The 24,746-nt window shown below is 32.3% G+C and overlaps 1 protein-coding gene across 2 annotated transcripts in view; it reads left to right on the plus strand.

The window, feature by feature from the left end:
* The window catches only part of SMCHD1 (structural maintenance of chromosomes flexible hinge domain containing 1), a gene marked incomplete at its 3' end in the record, with an annotated part of 146,327 nt that overhangs the window by 66,572 nt on the left and 55,009 nt on the right, over positions 1-24,746 (plus strand). For both annotated transcript variants that reach the window (XM_081079113.1, XM_081079114.1), the window contains exons 21-34: positions 1,358-1,454; positions 2,585-2,657; positions 4,813-4,952; positions 6,014-6,148; positions 8,112-8,339; positions 11,490-11,638; positions 12,714-12,802; positions 13,378-13,496; positions 16,240-16,407; positions 18,845-18,970; positions 20,710-20,789; positions 21,018-21,175; positions 22,531-22,646; positions 23,735-23,799. In XM_081079113.1, the coding sequence (XP_080935239.1) occupies positions 1,358-1,454; positions 2,585-2,657; positions 4,813-4,952; positions 6,014-6,148; positions 8,112-8,339; positions 11,490-11,638; positions 12,714-12,802; positions 13,378-13,496; positions 16,240-16,407; positions 18,845-18,970; positions 20,710-20,789; positions 21,018-21,175; positions 22,531-22,646; positions 23,735-23,799 (1,743 nt within the window). The remainder of the gene's footprint in view (positions 1-1,357; positions 1,455-2,584; positions 2,658-4,812; positions 4,953-6,013; positions 6,149-8,111; positions 8,340-11,489; positions 11,639-12,713; positions 12,803-13,377; positions 13,497-16,239; positions 16,408-18,844; positions 18,971-20,709; positions 20,790-21,017; positions 21,176-22,530; positions 22,647-23,734; positions 23,800-24,746) is intronic.

Raw genomic sequence — 24,746 nt, forward strand, 5'->3', positions numbered from 1 at the left:
GGTTGTTCCTAGCCAGTCGAGGAACAAAGCTGGAGTGGGAGTGGGGATGGGAAGGTCTCAGCGTCTATATGCAATCATTCAGGATTATCCCTTCTGTTCTTTATAGCATTTTACCCTCTGCTTCAACTTACATGCTTTCCCTTGGTTCACAGATTCTCTGCTTTAAACCTTTTTCAGAGAATAACCTTTCTGTCATCTTGCAGTGGCAGAGAGGGGAGATCTGAGGAAATACATTTCATTTTATTTATTTGTTTGTGTTTGCCTTTTTCTTTTGACCCTACTTCTAGAGGCACCCACTAGCACCAGTTTCTGAGTGGTACCTGGGAATTCTGTGGTATAGATTGGTTTATAGCTTTTTCCGTTGCTCTTTGCTGTTTTAGAGTTTAGTTCTTTTGAGACTACTAGGACACTTGCCACTGTCTGTCCTGTTTTTTAACAGTAAATTTTGTTGTCCTTTTCTGTTTTTTTCCTCTCTTTCTTATCTTTGCCTTTAATATTAAATTAAAGAAATCTCTTTGTTGTCATATTCCTGAGGCCTTAGGAAATAGAGAAAATAGATGTGTGCCTTTAATGTGCCATCTTTCTCAGGGAGTCTGTTTTGTCTTGTATGTCACTTTACATTTTCTTTCAAACAAAGCATGCTTTTTAATTTAAACAATTTATTCAGATAATACCTGTGAATATTCAAATTCCATTCTTCAGAAAATTAGGTTTTTCTCCATCATGTTGTACTTTTCCCTTTTTATCTCACCTTACACCTTGACAAAGTAAAATGTTTACACTGTAAGGATCTACACATGTTCAAAGATGATTTAGGAATCAAATTGCTCATGGTAGTAGATTAGGGATCTCAGTACATATTCTAACAAGGTTACATCACCACAAGGCTTTCCTTACTTTGATTATTTGGACTTCATCTAAATTTGCTATTCAGGTGCCAAAAATTCTCTACAATCTCATAATGTGAAACAATTGAAAGAATCCATGACAAGAAATGCGTAAACCTGAACTATTTGGATTTTTTTTCTTTATGCTTATATACATTGATTTAGCATTTGATTATTTCCTACCTTGTATCTTTACTGATTCAATATGTGAAGTTTTACATTTTACAGTGTATCAATTTATCATTTGCAATGTTTGGCTTATGGGTATCACTTATCAATATTTGTTGGATCATTTTTATATGGAAAAGAAATTCATCAGAATTTGCTTCTGTTCAGTTATTTCTTCCTATTTTAAAAAATACTATTTTATTTTAAAAATGAATTAAACATGATTGGCATATGAGAAAACACATTTGCAGCTTATTTGCAGGTAATGGAGAGGAAGTTAAAAAATAATTTATTTTTTCCAGTGGTTTATCTTTACAATATGAAGAAATAACCAAGGGACCAAATTGTGTAATTCGAGGTGTTACAGCTCAGGGCCCTGTAAATTCTTGTCAAGGCAAGGTAAGCATTGTACATAAATGTTATAATACATGTTTATTTCTTATATGGTAAAAATGAAATGGAAAATTCAAAATTGAATAATCTGTTTTTGTAAAAAGATGACAGTAATGTTGGTTCTTAGGAATTAAGGATCGTGTCACCTGACTTAGCATTTACATCTCTAAGAAAAATCAGCATGTTTCCTACTGTTGTTTTCATTAAATATTTATTAATTATTTTTTAGCTGTCTTCTTCATCTTCATTCCATCCAGTTTTTTCACATTCAGAGCCATTTTTTCAACAGTTATTCAATACTACTGTGTTTTATTTTTTCTCCTCTTTTTTTTCCATCCATTTTTGAATTTATAGAACAGAAACAAATATATAACAAACTTGAGCTCACTTCTGTAAACATATTGGGTTTGGTATTTGTATAAAGAAAAGTGTTTTCGGAAGAATAAGATTAGGGAAGATAAAGCCATAAACTTCAATAAGGTTAATTATTCAATTAGGTTTATAAAGTAGCTAATAGGTTTATATGACTAAAGGGAACACTAAGGCAAATTAAGTAATACGTTATGTTTTATTTTCACTGTATCATTATCTTCAGTATGTATTTTAAAATGTTTCGTAGCAAAATGATGTTTCAAATAGAGCCTGTGAATTTAAGTACGTACTATATACTACTGCAGTTTATAATCTAATCAAAGATCAAGTCTTGTACATCTTTCTGAATTCATATTTTCTTGGACAAAGAACTTGAATCCATGGAAAATTTGAATTCAGTGAGATAAAACTTATTAAAAAGACTTTTAAAGAACTTTTATTTTGAAATAACTCATCCAGAACACCATGTTGCATTTGGAGATTTGGGGTTTTTTTTCACCTGACTATTTTTCCACATTTTTTATAATGTCCATCCTGTTTTTGATGATTATTCAGAGGTTATGCCTTTTAAATCTGAAGAGACTATTGTCTGTAAAGCAATACATCAATTTTTTCACCTGCATCTTTACATACATATATATAATTTTAGTCAGTATAAAATTGCTAAGTAGATTTCTATGATGGTATGAAAATGAAAAATAAATCAGAATTAAAGTGATAAACTTCTTAAGCATTTATGTAAGTCTTGTATATTTTTTCAACAGAATTTTAATCTGAAGGTTATTCTGCCAGGTTTAAAAGAAGACTCACAGATTTTGAAAATTAGATTACTACCAGGTAATATTATTTTAAAAATATTACTAATATTTACCTTTTAAATAATACTCTTATAATGTATAATGAAACTTAAAAGGTGAGGTGCCTTTTAGTTTGATTATGGTACAGATCTTAAAAACACATTGAATGTCAAACATAGCACTTACATAAATGACCAATTGAAAAACAGGAAAACATTGGGATGGCCAGATGGCTCAGTTGGTTAGAGCGCGAGCTCTGAACAGCAAGGTTGCCGGTTTGATTCCTACATAGGCCAGTGAGCTGCGCCCTCCACAACTAGACTGAAGGACAACAACTTGGAGCTGATGGGCCCTGGAGAAACACACTGTTCCCCAGTATTCCCCAATGAAAGTAACATAAGTTAAAAAAAAAAAGGATAACATTGAGGAAGACTTTAGTGAAGTTCTAAAAATAACCTTAGGAGAAAAATTTGAATATTGGAAATATTCTGAGGAACTATTCTTAGGGATATACTTAGGCTAATATTAGAACTGGATCAGTCCTTTACCTTTTTTGATACAGCTGTAACTTTCATACTTTAAGAAGAAAAGTTTCTCGTGTATTTATGTTGTTAATTTGATAATGACTTATAAATTTGAAAATGAAATTAAAGTTACATGGGTAGAAAATGCTGGCTTAATTTGAGAGGTAGTCTATTGTAGAGATTCAAAGAGTATATTTTGAACTCAGCCCTTCTGGGTTGGAATGTAAGCTGGCACTTAGGAACTAGGTAAACTTGTTCTATATATCAGTCTCCTCTTGAGTAAAATGAAATAATATTTACTTTCAGAGTTGTTGCAAGGATTTAATGAGTTAATATAGGCAACCCTTGCTTTGCACGTTCAGTGGTAACTGCATGGAGGATGTAGTTGCAATATGCATGACTTCTCATTAACACAGTACTATGCAAAGTGAAAACTGCATGTGCTTGTAAAACACCTAGAATAGTACTTGGGATGTAATTTTTAGCTCTGATATTAACAACACCATGATACCTTTCTCCATATTTGATCTTTTGTGCTGGTTTTAAGTGAAAAGAAAAATATTAACTATTTCTATAAATTAAAGTAGTTTGATGTTTCCCTCAAGGATGAATTGATTAAAATGTAAAAATTAGCACATTGGTAGAAGTATAATAAAATCATTGCATATTAATAAACACTTATAATGCTTTTATTTTAGAGGTTAGCTAAAAGTCTGAATTGGAGTCGTGAAATTCTTAGTAACCGGATAGTTCTGACAATTTTTTAAAATTTGAGAGTGAAAGTGGTAAAGTTGGAAGTAGGAAGGTGTAGTGATAGTGGTTAGGAGGTTTCAAACTACAAACCAGGACTTAAATCTGACTCTGCCACTCACTAACCATGTGACCTCAGTTTCCTCATCTATAAAATGGGGACAATAATATTACTATCTTTATTAAGATCATTGTGAGGATTATGAGAACAGTGCTTAGTTAAAACAACATGTTACCTGGCATATAATGAAAAATAAATATTTACTAATAATATTATAAAGTATAATATGTGTTTCTAGTAACTGTTCTTTGTAAACTTGTATTACCAGCATTTTGCATAAATTGTATTTTCAAATATCAGTGTTTATAGAGCATATCAAGTCATCTTGCTGCAGAAGTGTAAATGCTCTTTTATTAATCTTAGAGGAAGCTTGTGTTGTAACTTATCACATCAACGTAGTGGGCAAGCAAATTGTTGGGTTGTGTCATTAGACTACCTGATGCTTTGAACCTTTTTTATCTAAAATGTAGGTACGTGTTCCTGAGAAATCAGTTAGTGTATAAAGTTAAAGTTAGTAAATGAAAATGTAGTTTAATAAATTTTTACTTTTCCTCTTGAATAATTTTTTTCCAGGATCTTTTTAATATTTTATGTGTTTAGTTGATTTCTATCATGAGTTATCACGGTGTCATATAGTGTGTTGCATAAAACTATGTCTAGACATCAAACATTTTTATACAGTTGAGACAGCTCAGGGTCACATATAGAATCTATACATTTGGGGAATAGAAATGATAAAACATATTGCTTATTTTTTTCCTTCTCAGCATTAATTATAAGATATTAAAACTTGAAATGTTAAAAATTATTTCGTTTGCTACTTCAGTATTTCAGTCTTAGAAACTTTAATTTCCTGGTAGGTCCCCCTCATCGATTGAAAGTGAAACCTGATTCTGAAATTTTAGTTATAGAAAATGGAACAGCTTTCCCATTTCAGGTGGAAGTTTTGGATGAATCAGACAATATAACAGCACAACCAAAATTAATTGTTCATTGTAAGGTAAGCTACTGTAAGGTAAAGAATATGTAGATTTTACTTTGAATCCCGTTGTAGTATGTAGAAATGACTATATACAAAAGTATTTTAGCTGCTTTTATAGTAAGCCTTATATAAGACCCAGCCGGACAATCAGCTCTAATGTGTTTTTTGGAGCGAAAATTAATGTAATACCTGGTATTTATATTACATTATAGTATATTATACTATACTATATTAATTATATTGTGTAAGACCGGGTCTTATATTAATTTTTGCTCCAAAAGACGCATTAGAGCTGATTGTCTGGCGAGGTCTTATTTTCTGGGAAACATGGTATCTAGGTCTTTAATTATTCACTGGAGATATTTGTGGGATATCTCATTGCCAGTAGCTTTCAGCATCTCTAAGCCAATAAGATGCTAGCTGGGCTGAGTTTCATAAAGTAACTTACGAACTAAAGATTCCTCCCCTCTCCTTCCTTGGTTCATTCACTTCATTTCAGATGAAGTAGTTAAGAATGGAATGATAGAAATGTCCTTCAGGACTGGGGATGGATGGATAAATGAAGATGAGTACCCTGTTTCCCCAAAAATAAGACCAAGCCGGACAATCAGCTCTAATGCATCTTTTGGAGCAAAAATTAATGTAAGACCTGGTCTTACACAGTATAATATAATATAATATAATATAATATAATATAATATAATATAATATAAATACTGGGTATTACATTAATTTTTGCTCCAAAAGATGCATTAGAGCTTATTGTCTAGCTAGATCTTATTTTCAGGGAAACACAGTAAAAGACCACAAAAAAGAAAGGAAACCCCAAATAGGTAAAGTAAAAGAATAGTGATTGAGGAAGTTGGAATTTCTTCCAAAATAGATAAATTTTACTTAGAAGTATAGAAATTTAACTCTTTTCATTCAGAAATTCTTTAGAATATTAGTGAATTCTACTTAGAATTTTCCAATTTATACCCAGAAATAGTAGTTGAAGAGAAGTAGTTGAAAATTTAAATTATTATTGAATAATCAGTTACATTTATTGGGGTCTTAAATTATTTGTATGCTTTTAATAGTTTTTAGGTGCTCCTAACCTTCCAGTCTACACTGTGGATTGCAGTAGTTCTGGAACCAGTATTTTATCAGGATCTGCAATTCAAGTTCAGAATATTAAAAAAGACCAGATGCTTAAAGCTAAAATCGAAATACCTGTAAGTTGTTATTGTTATTCATTGGTATTATACTGAGTCTTCATACAAATACTCTGTAAGAGCTTTATAATAAATTCTGTAAAGTTGTTTGACTTTTAAAAACGAGGTATTTGTGGTTCATTTAGCCAAAGGGGAAAAAAGGAACATGAAATAGTACAGTGAATAATTTAACAGTTTGTATCAAATATTAATAATTTTCTTGATCAAACCTTTTATAATATCTGTAGCTATTATACATTTACATATTCCTAAAATTATTTTTTTCTTCAAATGTGACATTTAGGTGTCAGTTCTATTTTATTTTTATAGTTTAAATCTGTTTCTTAGAAAATTTCGTAAATATTCCCACTTAAGCCACCAGTGAAGGACATACAAGCACTTGATTTTTATGTATAATTTAAAAAATAAACACATGGATTTTAATTAGTATTTTCATATAAAGAGATTTCTGTGTTAACTTGCCAGTAGGATATTTTTTATTGGATGTACATCGTGTCTGAAGGTGAATCCAGCCTAATATAAGCAATTGATCTCCTAACGTTGCTGAATGGGATGACAAATACTTAGTAAAATACTTAAATGTGATTTCTTTATAGTGATATGGTAGATGATGAATAACCTAATTCCAGTTGACTGACTGATGCTTTTCTACTAATTATACATCAAATAACATATCTTGAGCCTCAAAAGGGTAAAAGACAGGTATTATTTTTTTCGTTAGAATGAGATGACTTTACTCCAGTTTTTTCAAGCTATTTGATAATCTTCAAATATTTGTTACATATTTCCTTTTTTTAATAATATGGGCAACATATTTTTGAGCATACTGTCTTGCAAAAGATCAAGAAGATTCAGGAATAAACAATTTGAATTTAGGAAGGAATCTGAGCTTGGAAGCAAGAGTAACAATTATTAAGAATTATGTAAATACTCCAGGGCAGCAACAGGCAGAAGACCCAAGAATCCAGGTCATTTAAGACAAAGACCAAGTATATCATGTAATATGCAATTAGAAAATGTTATCCAAAGGCAGTGACTCTGGAGTTTGAGTCAGACAAATAAGATACGCATATGATGGAGGATAGATTATTTGTCTGATTTTCTGTGAGGTAGGAAATGAAATGAAATGAAAATTGTCTGATTTTCATTTCTGTGAATATGTTGTTCATGTAGATGGACTTTGATAGGAATGACTGTAACTGATGAGGAAGGAGATTTGACCTAGTAAGATTGTAAGAGTATTTTAGGCTTAAGCTAATTTTGAACTTTGTGTATCCTGTGGAATGCGCTATACCTAAATTATGAAAAAATGATGTACTATTTTAATTTTATGTGACTAAAATCAACTTATGCAGCATAATCCAGCTCATCTTTATTGATCTGTGGAACACTCCTGGTGAATTATAAATGTGCCAGCTTAGCCTTCAGGGCATCTAGAATCCTTATCTAGCTATAAATAAACTTGTCCACTTATCCCAATGTATAAGGAATTGAAAAAGAACTAGAAGCGTCAATATAACCTAATGTCATTAAATAATATATTTTACAGCAATTATTTGTCTCTGATTTTGTGGAAAGTTTTTAACTTCTTACATCTTTTATTAATAGATATTAGTCACCAAATCTGGGTCATGTGATGAAAATTTCACAAGTTTGCAAAGCTTTTAAGTAAATTTACAAATAAGGGGAAGGGAATTCTTTTAAATCCAAATGTGCTAGTTTTAGGTTTTAAGAATGTGGCACTATCATTATTTATAACTTGAAATAGATGGTACAAAGTATGGAATTATTAATACTAGGGTCCTCTTAATGACAAAACCTATGAATGTTAACAATGTATAAGATGATCTTCCATAATATTGAAATAAATTCTTAAGCAATATAAGAGTCACCATTAAAACCAAAAACTGTGTTTTCAATATAGATTCATTCAGTGTATATTTGTGTTTCCCTCTCTTCCTAGAGTTGTAAAGATGTGACACCTGTGGAGAAGACGATTAAGTTGCTTCCCAGTAGCCATGTTGCAAGATTACAGATATTCAGTGTAGAAGGACAAAAGGCAATCCGGATCAAACATCAGGATGAGGTTAATTGGATAGCAGGCGATATTATGCATAATCTTATTTTTCAAATGTATGATGAAGGAGAAAGAGAAATCCATGTAACATCAGCTTTAGCAGAGAAAATTAAAGTAAGTATTTCAAACAGATTAGTTATTTGCAGGAATTTTGTTTATTTTATGCTTGGAAGACTGAACAAGAAGTTTTATAGGGTAACCTCTAAGAAGGTTATCACAGAGAAATAATACTGTTTAAAATTCCAGACTAAATAACAGTTTTTTTCCATGTACTAGATTGAAATGTGAATGATTCATGTGTGACAAAATTGTACTTAGAAACATGATTTTGACACTTAGTAACAAAATTCCAGTCTTTGGCGTTTTGTTTAGTTGTTTCTTCCTGACCAACTATTTCTGCATTCACAATCAAGATCATACCAAAGCAGTGTATTTGTAGCTATTCTGAATGCACTAAATAAAAGGTGTTAAAGGTACACAGTGAAACAATATTGTTAATTATATAGAGCCCTGATTTGCCCATTTGATATTGGCATACCACTCTCTAAAAGCATGATTCTTAGAAAACAATTTGCTTGGTTTTCAGTAACTAGGTGGGCCTCATCAATTACTGACGTTTAAATACATCATTTGTACCTTTATAGGGTAAATCAATATGTTGAAACATAACTTATCACTTCAGAACCAAATCAAAATGGTTAGATTGTTATCACATAAAGTAGACAGCTCTAGAACACACTACTTAATGGTTAATTGAAAGAATAGTGGACAATCTATGCTTGCTCTTTAATAAAAGTACAGTCAATTCTGCTACACATACATTCCCCAAAATCACTGTATTATGTAAAACGGTGTAATAAAAATCATAGGGCTTACAGGAAAATTGGGACCTAAAGGCATATTTTTCAAACCTCATCAGTCACCCATTTGAAAAAAAAAACGATAAGAAACTAATAAAGTAGTACCAAAAACTGTAACACATTAAGTGATTAAGAAGTTTATAAACACTATAAAAATGTCAGTTTACTTGTGGAAGTAAATGCAAGAAGGGTTACAGTTTGCAAGTTACTGTGAAGTGGTGAAAACTCCACTAGATCTGGACATATGTGTGGCTCAATAAATATGATTAGCTGAGGTGGCTGGTAGGTGTTGAGGTGGGTTATTTTGTATATTCCTGCATGGCTTGGTTTAGTTGGGTACAGTTTTCTGTGTTAAACTATTGTGAAATAAAATTTGCTATATAGTAGAATTGTTCCCTAATATTTTAATTGCATTAGAACAAATTTTCATTTTTAAACCAAATATTATAGCAGAACAAACTGCTTTTTCCGTTAACAATCACAGAGAAAAAACTTTAAATCTTGTGTGAGGAAATAATTTTCTAAAACTCCGTTTCTCTAAGGCAATTAGAGATAAACATTCCCCCCATTTCTGGAAAGCCAACATTTGTAGACCCTTGTATAAAGGATCCCAATTAACTAAACATTTGGACAGTTACAATTGTGGGACAGGATTTAGAGATTACTTTTTTGTATTGTCATATCCTATAGCCATCTTAAGTTTCCAAATATAGGATCTGATATTTTAAGAGAATTGTTTAACAGTTTCAACTCACCTTATTTTTAAAATCTTAGCTGGAATAACCCTTGCTCCAGCCAGTTTAGCTTTTTCCCTCCATAATGAGAGAAGGGAGGATTGAGAAAGAAAGGGAGGCAAGTGATTTTTATCTGTATCAGCAGATTTGAAGGTAAGTGGTTTAATAGTGGTGCCAGAATCCTGGCTTCTGAACTGGTTCCTTGCTGTCTCATAATAGTGTTTCCACATTCTAGTTTCTTATTAAGGTTAAGAAGAAACATTGACTGGAGAGCCTCTTCTGTATATAACCTTCCTTTTGTCATTCTCTAACCTTGTGGCCATTTTGCCTTGAGTCTACTATTACGTATTTCTTGGTTTCCAAAGATTTTAAAACATGCACCTATTTCTTGACAATAAAAGATATTAAATACTACTCTCTTATTAAATTATAATCTGTAAAGTGGCTTTTGTGGTCTTTGGAGAATTCTCCAACATTGAGGAAAATCAACTCAAACTGAGCTGGGAATCCACTGAAGGAATAGCACAGCCTTTGGTGCTTTTTTTTAAAACTTTTATTTATTTTAAGTGTGTTTTTCCAGGACCCATCAGCTCCAACTCAAGTAGTTGTTTCAATTTAGTTGTGGAGGGCGCAGCTCACAGTGGCCCATGTGGGGATCGAACCAGCACTCTAATCAACTGAGCCAACTAGCCGCCCCCTAGCACAGCCTTTTTAAGTAACTCCTGTTTGTTTCTTCCATTATTTGAAAAGAAAAGTACAATAAAGAATAATGAGAATAAAAGATGGTTTAAAAGGATAAAAATGTTGACCAAGAAGATTAGAACAGCATAAACTGGGATCAAAATACTAACATGTCAATGAATTAAGAATCACAACTGTAGAAGGCTAAAAGCAGAGAGGAAGTTGAGCTAAAAATTAAACAGAAAATGGGTGGAGGGTGGGAGATGAGGGTAAGAGGGATCAAATATATGGTGATAGAAGGAGAACTGACTCTGGGTGGTGAACACACAATGGGAAATAGATGATGTAATACAGAATTGTACACCTGAAATGTAATTTAATTAACAAATGTCACCCCAATAAATAAATGTTTAAAAAATTAAGTAGAAAATGTTGGAAGTTTAAAAGTAGGATAGAGTAGGGTAATCAACTTTAAAATATGGATCCAATAACAAATTAAAATATGGAATGCAAGAAATGTAAAATTAAAATAGAGCTAAAAGCATTCAAGAATGGATTAAGACCAAAAGGTGGCCAGGATGGTAATTATATCAGTGGAATAATTTCTGTTTCCTGAATAAGGGTCCACCTAACTCTCATTTAAAGCCTATATCAATAAGATTCTTTTTAAAAATGAATATTGCATCTCAGAATTGATCACAAACTATAATGACCACAGTGATAATCTTGTGGCAAAACTAATGACTTAAGAATTTTCATTTTATTGCATTGAAAGATATGACAACACTGACAACAAAGACAAATAAGATACTTTTTTATCATATATGTAAACCACCATCGTTCTGGTCATAAAGGGGACTTTTTCCTCAGAGGTAGGGAGAATGGGTTCTAATTTAACTTTAAGAATCTTCATTCAGTAAGATAAGTGGCAGAAGCAGGGCATTGGACTAAGCTTTATATTATTCTTAAATATGAAATTTTTCTCTTAGGTTAATTGGACTCCTGAAATTAACAAAGAACACTTGCTACGGGGTCTGCTTCCTGATGTACAAGTACCAACATCTGTAAAAGATATGCGCTATTGCCAGGTTTCATTTCAAGATGATCATGTGTCTTTGGAAAGTGCATTTACAGTAAGGTTTGTGTGCATATTATATTTAGAGGTATTTCAAAATTCAGTGCATGGCAACAAAAATACTTTTCTCAAAAGCACGCATGTAAAAGTTGTTTCTAATGTAGAAAATACTAGTTTCTGTGAAATATGGTAGGTTGTCTTTGGAAAGCTTCACTGGAGATAGTGCCTAGTGCTTAATATCACTACACCCTGTGCTTAATTGGCCCTCTAGTATCTATAAGAACTAGAACTTTCATTAAAGGAAAGTCCTCCTAGTGCAAGCAACATAAAATGACAGATATGAAAAATATAAAATGTACAATGTAATCAAAGTATTGTTCAGGAGAAAAAATTATTTTTCATTGGCAGTGGTGAGTTTCAAAGCTGAGTCCAACTAGACCTAATGTAGAACTGACAGAAAAGGGGAAAATAGGTAAACACAGAGGGTGCCAAAAAAAAATGTATACACATTTTAAGAAAGGAAAAAACTATTAAAATTGTAATACTCAATATACACTGACAACAAGATGAATGCAAGCCATGCGTATACATTTTTTGATGCTCGCAGTATATTAAAAACCCTGTCTTTTACCCTGTTCTGTCAATTCCTAGGCTACCACTTTTCCAATTACACCCTTCACTTTTATTCCTCTATCAATTTCCATACTATTCCCAACACTTAGAATAGCTCCATGTTTGAGATAAAATTTTCAAATGTACTACTCTCCAATCATAGCCAGATCTCTTGATGAGTTATTCTTACCCATCTTTTCTTTCTCAGTGCTCTCTCGTCATAATTTCTTTTTAATCCAGCACAGATACTATGATTTAACACTTCTGTAGTTTTTTGTTTTTGTTTTTGTTTTTTGTCAGTATTCTCTGCCATCTTTGCAAGCTGTCTTTTCTCTGTTTCCTTTGGGTTAACAGTGATGTTCTATAAATTGAGTTATTTGGAAGGGTGTTTAAGTTTTAGAAAGTGATACATATACACGTATGTGTGTGCATATATATGTACATTAGGTAACTCTTTAGCATATTGAAACTACTTTAACTTTTTCTATAGTAAATGATGTAACTAAAACTTGTTAACCAATTTCAGACCCCTTCCTGATGAACCTAAACATCTAAAGTGTGAGTTAAAAGGAGAAAGAACAGTACAGATGGGCCAAGAGCTTCAAGGAGAAATAGGTTAGTATGGCCTGCTTTTTTTTCTTTAAAATACTGATACATGTCCTTACGTTCATGTTTTGGCATACATAATCTGAAAGGAAAGCTTTGGTTTTATATACAATTATTGGTTTGAAATCCATTGTTGGGAAAGATTGAAGTATTTTCACTGTCTTTGTCTATGCTGACATAACTGAAATCAGTTTTGCAAAAATAATTTGTTATAAAAGTGTTGGCTTTTGTTAGAAGTAATAATAGCTATTATCAAAAGTATAAAGTTAATATATCTGTGAATTCATATGTATCCCATATTTTTCATATATCTAGACTATTACATAATACTAAATTACTTTCAAATTTTCCTGGTAAAAACCTGATTACATTAACATCATGTTAAATATATAAACATAAATGTACTTTTGTGGGTTCTTGATTTTTTTTGTAGTGATTATAAAATAAGTATAATTATTTTTTATAAAAATACATAAGAGAACAAAGAGCAAGTTTCTAAGCAAAATTTTACTGAACTGTGTATGTGTATTTATAGATATTTATCTCTTATTAAAATGTGTTTTAAAATTAAACTTTTCTTTTAGTTGTAATAGTTACAGATCAATATGGAAATCAGATTCAAGCATTTTCATCAAGTTCTTTATCTGCCTTGGGAATTGCTGGAATTGGACTTGATAGCTCACAGTTGAAAACTACTTTTCAGGTATGACTGCTTTTCCTAACTGTAGGCTTATGCCATTGGTTTACATATAACAAAATTTGGGAAAATGGAAATAACTAAAACATGTTTGAATTTAGTGTTTTACAATGAAAAAAATCATAAGAGGCTTTACAAAAACGTTTTATAATGAAAAAGTTTGAACATATGCAAGAAATAGAATAAATAGTATAAATAATTCCCATGTTCCCATCACTCAGCTTCAACAGTCATCACTTCCCTCCTTAACATATCATTTTGAAGAAAATTCCATACATCATTTTACCCATTAATGCTTATATACATAAAGGAAGTTTTCAAGCAGCTATTTAAATAAAATTTCTTAGTGCTCACACCCTGCATTAAAATAATTGTGAAAGTTTGCATCTGTGTAGTTGAGATTAGCTTGAAAAATAAGAACTGAGGTACATTTATTTCAGTTTAAAATAATCAAGCAAACATAATGTATTCTACTTGGAGAAATCAGAGACAACTTTGGAGCAAAGGAGGCTGGAGTAGGACCTTCAAGGAACATGCTAGGCCAGAGTAAATGAAAGAGGAGGAATTCTAAGGCCCAAGTGAAGTTGAATCCATTTTAGAACATGTAATGCTTTTGAAAACATCTTCCTTTTAAAGCCTCCATAACAGTTTTTACCTGACAGAATAATCATAAGGCTATCCTCCTTGTTGCCCTTCCTAACTAGAGTTTCTGTTTCCACTAATCTGTTATGCTGTTATTTTCTTAGTTTTCAGAATACCACCTTTACTGTATCTTAGCTCTGTTGAAGAACGTTTAGTAACATTTTGTTTACTGTACAAAAATAAGGTTTACTCTTTACTTTCAGGTTCTTCCATTATTTAGCTTCACCTATGTGTAGATGGAATAAGATAAATGTGCTCCTGCTGTTGTGCATAAACAATCTGCTTCCTATCACTTTATGCACAGACTCCAATCCTCTTTCAGTAATTGCTCCTAAATTGTAACCTGTCTTCCTACATATTTAGTTTTCCCCATGTATTAAATACTTATCAGCATATAAGCATGGTATATAATATTTCTTACCTTGAAAAACATACCCTCCCCCTCCCCCCAAAAAAACACACCAAATTTCTTTTGGTTCTGAATCCCTGTCCATCTATTGCCTTATTTCTCTTTTACTTTTTATAGTATGACTCCTTGAAAGAGTACAGTTCTCTATACTGGTTTTACATCCTTCTCTGTCATGTGTTTTTCTGTCCTGTTCTACCTGACCAAATTCATTGTCAATTTTCAGTTCCCATCTTATGCCACCTATCAGACCTGTCAGCATTTTATACTATAAATTTAGATTCTGTCACCTTAGTATGGCCCAAAATATCTTGTAGTGTCCCACCGCACCTTTCTCTTCCCATAGTTCAATAGTCTCCAGCCAAGCAGACTTTCTTCCTACTGTCATTTTACAATTGATATACACTATCTTGACTCACTGTCAACCAAACAACAGGAGTCTACTCCTAGTCTCTGCCGATAGAAAACAGAGCCTCCGTTTTTTTTAAATAAAAGGTAGTTTTAATGTCATTGTTTCTTAAAATCATTTATGCATCTACATGAAATGTACTGCGATTCTTAAGTGCTTTTCTGTGATAATTTGAATATTAGACCTTAGAGGAACATGGTCTTAGACCTTAGAGAGTGACATTCAGAATTTTGTATTTCATTTTCAAGATTTGAAGTAAAACAGAATAACTTCCAACATGACATAAAAATCACCTCTTCAAAATGGCTTTTGGTGTTTCACTATTAAATGTGAAATTTTAGGTTAAAATTTAGGTACTTTGAACTTTCAATATGTTTTACTAATGAATATTTAATTTGTTTTTCAAATATTGAAAAATTCCTGTGCTCGTTGGGATTTGGGGGGAGATTAATTTTGATTATTTTGCAATATCTTTTTACAGAAAATGTTTTACAAATAGTTGTTTCAGAACATAAAACATGAAATTTTATCTCTGATTTTTAAAATCTGATGGACTAGATTTGTACTTAGTGGAAATTTAAGATGGTGAAATCATTAAGGGTCAGTATTAAAATACAAATACTATAGTGCTCATGCCAGTGTGGAATTAATTTATATCATTCAATCACATTGCAAAAATTATAGGCTAGTTTTATTGATTCCCATTAATATGATGTGTTAGAGTTAGGCATTCTAAGTACCAGAAATTGAGCAGTGACAAATCAAAGCCCCTACCTTCTTGGAGATCACTTTGTAATGTGGAGAGCATTCATTAGGTAAGTAAGATATGAGTGATAAGAAGAAAAATAAAGTGTGATAAGGGAATAGAATGCCATTATATAGGGTGGTTGGGGAAAACCCCTGTGAATAAGATATCCTATGGGCAAACAAACACCTGAAAAAAAACAATAGAAATATTTGTAAAGAATGTTGCTCACAGAGGGAAAGAGCCAGTGTAAAGGGTATTAGGCAAGTACTTGCTTGGCTATGTGGGGAACAGAAAGGAGTGTAAGTATAAGTAAGAGGGAAACTAGGATAAGATAAGGTAAAAGGACATAGCCAGACTTTTTAGATCTCTCCTTCACAAAAAAGAAATTCAGTTTCTCCTCTCAAGGAAATGAAATTTATGGTGTGCCAATATTGACATGAGTGCAAGTAATCTGCCATTGTTTTACCCAGAAACACATTTCCTGTCTTTTCTCAATGTACTTTTTTATCTCCCTGTCTTTCCTCAATGTACTTTTCCTCACTAGGAAACTACACAAAGTATAAATGTAAGAGGCATCAAATTTATTCCAGGTCCTCCTGGAAATAAGGATCTTTGTTTTACTTGGCGTGAGTTTTCTGACTTTATTCGAGTGCAGCTAATTTCTGGACCACCAGCTAAACTACTTCTTATAGAATGGCCAGAATTAAAGGAGGTAAGTACCTTCCTGCCTTGATTGAAAGAATTTAGTATCACATGGTTTATTAATTTCAGTTTGTCAGTAGATCAAAATACATATATTTTGTAGTTGAAGTAACAACAAATAACAGTAGTAACAGTAACAACAAAAAGACAAAGTAATATGGTTCTTAATATTTCATTATTTAATTCATCGCTGTGTCATTTGTTAAAAAATAGTATAATTCAAATCCTAAAAACATTGTTATAGAAAATTCTCAAACATGCATGAAAGTAAAAACAGTATAATGAAACCCCAGTTCAGCAGTTACTGATTTTTGCCAATTTTGTTTCATAGTTCTCTTACTGACTTAAAAAAATGCTTTTGCTCGAGTTTTGAAAAGCCTATCAGATATCAAGTCATTAAACCCATACAAACTATATGCCTTCCTATGCAAGTAGTTAAATCTTAAATACTATTTAGCAAATGTCTGTCAAACCTATTACCTTTTATGAGTATTTACTAAATTTTTAGAATTCTAATTTTGAAATGTTCAGATTCTGGCATTTAGTTACAGTATAGCAGGGCCTTTACCTGTTGGTATGACAGCTTACATTTTTTCTAAAGGAAGATGAACTCACATGATCATGGCAATAGGTGAAATTATACTACTAAAGGAACAGATCATCTAAGAAAAGTTTACATATGGTACTCTAGTTTGATTTGTGAGGTTAAAAAAACACAGATAAACTAGTGTATAACAGTTATCTGTAATAGTGTGTTGACTGAGGAGTTTCACTGAAAAGCCAGTGCACCTATTTTTATCTGGGAGCACTTATACTATGTATATTAATACATTATTTGTGCCTAATGGTGTTAATAAAGGATTTGTTGATTCACTGTATTATGAAATAATTGTGTACCTTTGAGGCGGAAAAAATTTTTTGACATGTTCATCTTTTTGTTTGTATGATTTTGTGTGTGTGGAGGGGAATATCAAAAATAATGACAGCTTGTTAACTCAAAATTTATTAGAAGATTTAGTTGCAGATAACATAGAAATCCAGAAGCTATTAAAATAAAACCTGATATTAATTTCTCATTCTGTTAGAGATATCATTACATGTGGATAGGGCTGAAAAGGTAATCATTGAATAGCTGGTTTCCCTAGAATTTCCCAATTTAATTCTTAACCCACCTTCCGCCTACAGAATATCAAGTGGAAAGGGGTAACTGATCAAACACCCAAGCATAATAAATAGAAATATATATATAAATATATAAATATACACATATATTTCCTCATTTAATCTTCAGCAACATTATCATTCTTATTTTATAAATGAGGAAACTGAAATCCCAAAATATTAAAATACAAACCAGGACTAAAAGTGGCAGGGGTCAGATTTGTATTTATGAACATTTCGTTTGGGGTATTTGCCTTTTGTCCACTATTTCCCAGAAAACTTTATGACTAACATCTTGGGCAACAAGTCGTTCACTGAAGGATATCCTTTGATAGGCTAACAATTATATTACGAACAAAGTACCGTGATGTGTTTACATTTGGAGATTGTCAGCAATTTTTTAAATTCAAGCTTCTTAGAAACTTTGGCAGATGGAATATAGTCAACTATAGCCATATAAACTTTGTGATAGTCAAGCATTTTCACTAGATTAGTCTCAAGGGTATTTTTTTTTTTAATAAAGTCCTTATTCATACACAGCATTGCCTTTTCTCCCACTTTTAGCAACCTCCTAACGTAATTTGGTAACCAACTACCTTAGATAAAGTGGGGGATTGAAGAAGCAGAGGAAACATTATTGGTGGGAGAGATGATAAATCAGCTTTCGTTTTTTGCTAGTTAGTTCTCTTCCTTTTTTTTTTTTAATTTTTAAAATCTGACACGGAGGATTGGACCTTCATCCAAGCAAGGTTTCTTGCTTGACTGTGTGTTTACTTTGCTATATGCAGTATTAATAGGTCAGCAAGCAAATTCCCAGAATTACACAAGCCTTACATAAAGTAGGGGGCAAGCAAGAAGCGTTTTAAGCCAGCAAGACAGTCTAGATTATCAGTGACTAGACCTATTTAAGGGCTAACCTGTATATTCCTGCTTCATGGCAGAGTGCTGAAAATTGACAGAGGAGCTAAACTATAGATAGCCAATGTTAAATCTGAGAACCTAAGATCAGCTTCTATTTCCTTTGAAGTCATTCTAATATATAGCTTTTAGGAATGTGTACAAGGCAGTAATGTCAAATGCTATTTTTCCTTTTATCTAATTATTAATCATTTCTATTATGGATCATTTCTGACAATATAATTGACTTTCAAAAGTTTATTTTAATTGATGAAAAAGCCATTTATGAATAGAACAGATAAATTAAGTGATCGTTTTAAGTATACAAGTATAATTATTTTGTTTGGCACATGTTTTAGTGTTTCTTGAAATATTTATATCTGTGTCAGTCCATTACAGTGATTAATGGAAGAGAATTACAGAATCCTCTCATTGTTCAACTTTGTGATCAGTGGGACAATCCAGCACACATACCACAGGTTAAAATAAATCTAATAAAAGCTAACTATTTAAAGGTAAGTTTTAAATGCCGTTAAATAATTTTTCCTTACTTAAAATTCTGGGTTTTGTTCTGATGATAATATCTTTAGGTGTCACATTTCTCTTTCTTTTTAACAGTCTTTTAGATAACATTTATTATTATTGCTTAATTTAAATCAACCTGTAGATATTTCATAATTATTTTGAGGAAGTAAAGTTCATATCTTGCAAGCAGTGTAATAAGGGGCAACATTCTAAACTCTGACTGAGTGTTCATTATGTGATACTAATATTTTCATCTCAGATTAGGATGGATAACACTGACAAGGTGTGAATGAAGGGCAGATATAAAGACCTGCGGTATGGGTTAAAGAACAGTTATTATTGGGGAAACTTATAAGCAAAAAGAGTCATGAGTTACCTGTTCTCTACTTACCTTATGGAGAGCTACCAGGACCTGGGCATTGCTGCTAGACCTATACTGGGTTGTGTTCTAGGGTCTGGGGCAAGCAAAACATGGCCTTATGTTACATTTGAGGGCAAATACAGTGTTTGGGTACCAGGAAATCCAAGATTAGATATTTTACATGAGTATTAGGATAGCCAGCTGCTTACGATGTCCTAGGGACTTTGGTTGCCTGATGCAAAGTTGGAAGCCCTCCCGTCGGGGAAGCCCTCCTGTTGGGGACAGGGAAGCCCTCCCGTCGGGGAAGCCCTCCCGTCAGGGGAAGCCCTCCTGTAGGGGAAGCCCTCCTGTTGGGGAAGCCCTCCCGTTAGGGAAAAACTTGGAAAGTTGCATTTTGGCAGAGTCCCTACTGTTGGTTGAAGGGAATTAATTTGTCCCAGCCACGTTGTTACCAGGCACACAGAGTTCCTGGGGTTAAATTCAGTCAGACTTTAGTATCCCTCCACAAACACTTTATAATTTTAGTGGATGAAAACAGTTGATAACACTGATAACAATTGATAACATAAATACATAGTTCTCTTGAAATTAATCCATTAATTCGATAAGAATGCCAACAGGTTCCCAGGACCTGACAAGTTGATCTTAAAAGTCCTACAGGTTATTAAAGTGCCAAGAATGGCTTGTGGTCCACATGGACTTGTTTTCATAGTAAAGTAATCTGGGTCAGAGGTCTTAAACCTGTCAAAAAAGACTACGTTATTGCTTCTATATAGCCTGAAATAGATTTGCTCCTTTGGCTTAGCAACAAGGATTTAGGACCCAGATGGAAGAAATATGTTGAGAAATATGGGTTGAGAGACAGTGGATCAGAGGATAAATGTGACAGGTACAAATATAGGACTTTATTTTGTCATTTCACTTTTGGAATATACCTTCAGTGTTTATATAACCAAACTTCACGTGACATAACATGTTACTGAAACAGTGAACGTTGAATTCTGCAACTTAATAACTGAAATACATGAAATTATAGTTTAATTGATCCAGATGAGTGATTATTATCCTTTGGATTATGTGATTATATATTACATGGTTTCAACTACAGAGTGTGCCAAAAAAAATGTATACACATTTTAATAAAGGAAAAAACTGTATTAAAATTGTAATACTCAATATATTCTGATAACAGAAGATGAATACAAGTCATTTTCATACATGTGTATATTTTTTTGGCACCCCTGGGAGTTCCAATTACAGGTTTCAGAAATGTGTGCAAATACAAGTTTTTGATAGTAATAAAGGAAAAGAATTTGATCTCTAGAATATTCTAAGTAACCATCTTGTTTTGTTTTGTTTTGTTTTTAGCTTACTCCTTCAAACCAACAGCATAAAACAGATGAAAGGGGCAGGGCTAATTTGGGAGTGTTCAGTGTTCAGGCCCCTAGGTAAGAACAGAGTTTAATAGCTTTAGTATTATAAAGATTGGGTTTTTTTATTACATGCTGGAGTTAAGAATGATAAACTAACCTTCTGTTTAGTGTTAGGCAGCACATGGAATGAACAAGAGTAGAGAAGTTTCCTAAATTTTAAACTTTGTATAAATTGTCTCAGAATTTTTAGATTATAATTTACATAATTTGAATCTCTCCCCTCCCCCTTTTTTTTCTTGTTAGAGGAGAACATACTATTCAGGTTAAAGCCATCTATAACAAGAATACCATAGAAGGACCTACAATTAAGTTAATGATTCTTCCAGACCCTGAAAAACCCATTCGTCTCAATGTTAAATATGACAAAGATACTTCCTTTTTAGCAGGGGGTACTTTCACTGGTGAGTAATTCACAGTTTTACATAAATTTGTAATGATAATTTGCCTTTTACATTGACGAATTATTTATCCTAGATGTTTAGCATGGTAAGCAAGCATTCAATAACCTTTTAAATGGCAAAGAGAATATTTGACTTAGCCCTGTCTTCTCTGACCTCTATATCCTACATTCCTTTAATGGTCAAGAATTAACTGAAAGTTCATACATAAACTGATAGCCTAAGGTAATTCAGTTTGTGTTTGTTCTTTCACTGAACTGTGAAATTCTGCAAAAGAAATATGAGTGCTAAATGGTGAAAACGGGGGAGGGGGGAGGTGCTGCAGGGCGCTCTACGAAATATATTGCCATGTTATCTAAAACAAAATAGAACCAGGATTGTTAACTTAATTTGGATGGAAATAGATCACAGCAAAATTTATAAACAAAGATATTTCAGAACAATAAACATTTACTAAATACCTGCTATGTCCAGGTACTATACTGGACTTTCAGTTCAGTAACGAATATGACAGTGTTCAATGAGTTCAATCTAATGTGGGAGACAGTCAGTAAGCAAATAATTTCAGTGTAATGTGGTAGGTGCCAAGTCAATAAGAAATAGTATTTATTTTATACAGGTAATTTTATTGAAGACTTCTGCTTTTTTGACGGGATCAATTCTGTACATAGAAGCAGTTGAAAGAAGCAGACCCAAAAGTTTAGATTCAAAAATTAACAATATTTTTTAATAATTACATTACATATGTGCATAGCTTTTATGCTCAGACTTTTATATCTGTTTGGAGAGATATGACCTATTTCTTTTGATTAAAAATTTGTAACAGATGCCAAGTGAATGTTTCAGATGATAAACGTAACAGAATGTTATATTTAGTAATAGTTTAGCTACTGAACGTGTTGAAAATCATAAAAGAAAATAACCATTGTATTCTTGGAATAAATAAAGCATATGGATTTATGACCAGTTGCCCAAATTCTAAGTTGCTGAGTACTCACATTCTGACCTTTTTGGTCTTGTGTGGTAGAACTTTACAGCATGGCCAACTGTGAAAATAAGACAAGGGACTATTCAATAGCAATGATGTATACATTACATTTTGGGGGAGATTTAGCAATGGAGTTGTCTGTCATGATTAGTAAGTTTTATAGACATATTATTGGGAAATGCTGATTAAAGACTAGTGTTATTTTCTTCATGAGAATTACATTAACATTTAAACAAGTTGTATGCTTTAAGAAAAATAAATGATGTTGAACAAAACAATGTGTTATTCAAGGACCTACTGTGCAATTATTTAGCTAAATCTATTAATTGAACTAGAACGAAAATAATTTTTTTAATGTTCACTGTGACAGATTTTATGATTACTGTTGTTTCTGAAGATGATAGCATCATTAAAAATATTAATCCAACACGTATTTCCATGAAAATGTGGAAGCTCTCTAACAATGGGAACCGACCACCAGCAAATGTGAGTCATGGAAAATATTTTAGAAGTTAAAAAGAGCTCTTACATTTAAATGAAAATTAAATGTAATTTAAGTAAAAATGCAGTGTGTATATTCTGGAGAACTAGAAATTAACCCACTCCATCAATTGGGATTAAAAAAAAATAGAGTATGTTTCAAAATTAAGTGTTGACGCTATTGAAAAAGAGTGGCCTACATTGTGATATTGCTAACACTTTAAGATGCTTTACACTATAAAATTATCTTGTCTAAAGGACAGTGGCACAAGGCAGAAAGTATCAAATATCACTAAGATAATACAGAAAATGAGATAATAGAGAGATGTGATTTGTTAGACTTAGAGGACAGAGAAGGGGGTAGAGTTGTGAGAGCAGTTTGAGGGTCTAAAGCAGCATAGTCCAGAAATATGTCGCACATGACATTTAAATTTTTCTAGTAACCACATTAAAATTTAAAAATAAATAAAACTAATTTTAATGTAGTTTTAACCTAATATATTGAAAACTGGCATTTCAGTATGAACTCAATATTTTAAAATCAATTTTGGAATTTTACATTCTTTCATCTTACCAGGTCTTTGAAGTGTAGCTTACACCACATCTCAGTTTGGACCAGCCATACTTCAAGTGTTCAGTAGCCAGATATAGCTATTGGCTACCATACTGAACAGTGCAAATCTGAAATATATCTCAAATTGGAAACTAAACCTTAAACTATATCAGAAAGTCCCAATTTAACAATTCCCTGCAGGATTTATGGTTCATTTTAATAATTTGTTTAGGAAATTAGCTTCCTTCATTTATGCCATAAATCCTATTAAGCTGCCATTGCCTTAAATTATATCACTACCATAGAGATCTGTTGTGTGTCCGTTAATATGTCTTTCCATTGTGGCTAATCTCACCATTGCGTCTTAACATGTATTGGAAAGACATACACATAAAGGTGTGTGTGTGAGTGTGTGTGTGTTTATCCAGATGTAATCTGTATTCACATTAGGTGAAGGTAATATAACTTTTCATCCTAAATATACTGTGGTTAAAATTTTGTGATTTCTCCCTCCCCCCTTGTCTCCTACTTCCCTTTCTAGGCAGAAACATTTAGTTGTACTAAAATAAAAGATAATGACAAGGAAGATGGCTGCTTCTATTTCAGGTATTTCTCAAGTCATTTCATATTTTTGTGCATACTTTGTTAAAAAGTGAATCAGCCTTGATGATATTTGCCTGCTCAGCTAGAGAAAAATAATTGAATAGAAAATTATAACGTCTCTTAATTTTTGTCAGGAAGTTTTTTTGTCAGGAAGCTTTGTAAAATGGTTTGAGGGAAGATTGTTATGATAGATATGTTAGTTTTCAAAACTATAAAAGTCATCAGAAGAATTATGTTATTGTCAGAGGACTTTATAATATCTTACTATACAGATTTCTATAATCCTAAACTTAAGGATCTTACAAAGTAAAAAAGAAGGCTGGATTAAATTTTTACTGTTTAACTATGACTTTGAGATGTTGCTTCTGCATTCTGGACCTCTACTTTGAAATCTGAAAAATGATTTTAGTAGACTGTTTTTACCTGCCTGCCTGTCTGTCTGACTGTCTGTCTATCTATCTATACTTTTAATGAGAAATGTTCTTTTAGATTTTAGACTAATAATTATCTTGTTTCTTTAAATGTGTTAGTGTAGTGTCTTAAATTATGTGAAAAACAAAAGTACACTTAACAAATTATTTTTACAGTAATACTGGCATTTCCAATTGCCTGTGTATTTAACTTTATTGAGATTTTTATTTCTCTATGGGGACTCAGGTTACTTTCTACTGTTCTTTCATCTTCCCTTACAGGACTCCCTTGAGCATTTTTTCCAGGCCAGGGAATGAACTCCCTTAGCTTTTGTCTATCTGAAAATGGATGAATTTCTCCCTCACTATGAAGGACAGTTTTGCTGGACATAGGATTCTTGGTTGACAGTTTTTTCTTTCAGCACTTTGAATACATTGGTCCCACTGCCTTCTGGCTGCCAAACTTGTCGATGAGAAATCTGATCATCTTATTGAGCATCCCTTGTATATAATAATTTTTTTCTCTCTTGCTTCTCTCAA

Source organism: Rhinolophus hipposideros (assembly GCF_964194185.1).
Source record: "Rhinolophus hipposideros genome assembly, chromosome: 17".
NCBI classification, from domain to species: Eukaryota; Metazoa; Chordata; class Mammalia; order Chiroptera; family Rhinolophidae; genus Rhinolophus; species Rhinolophus hipposideros.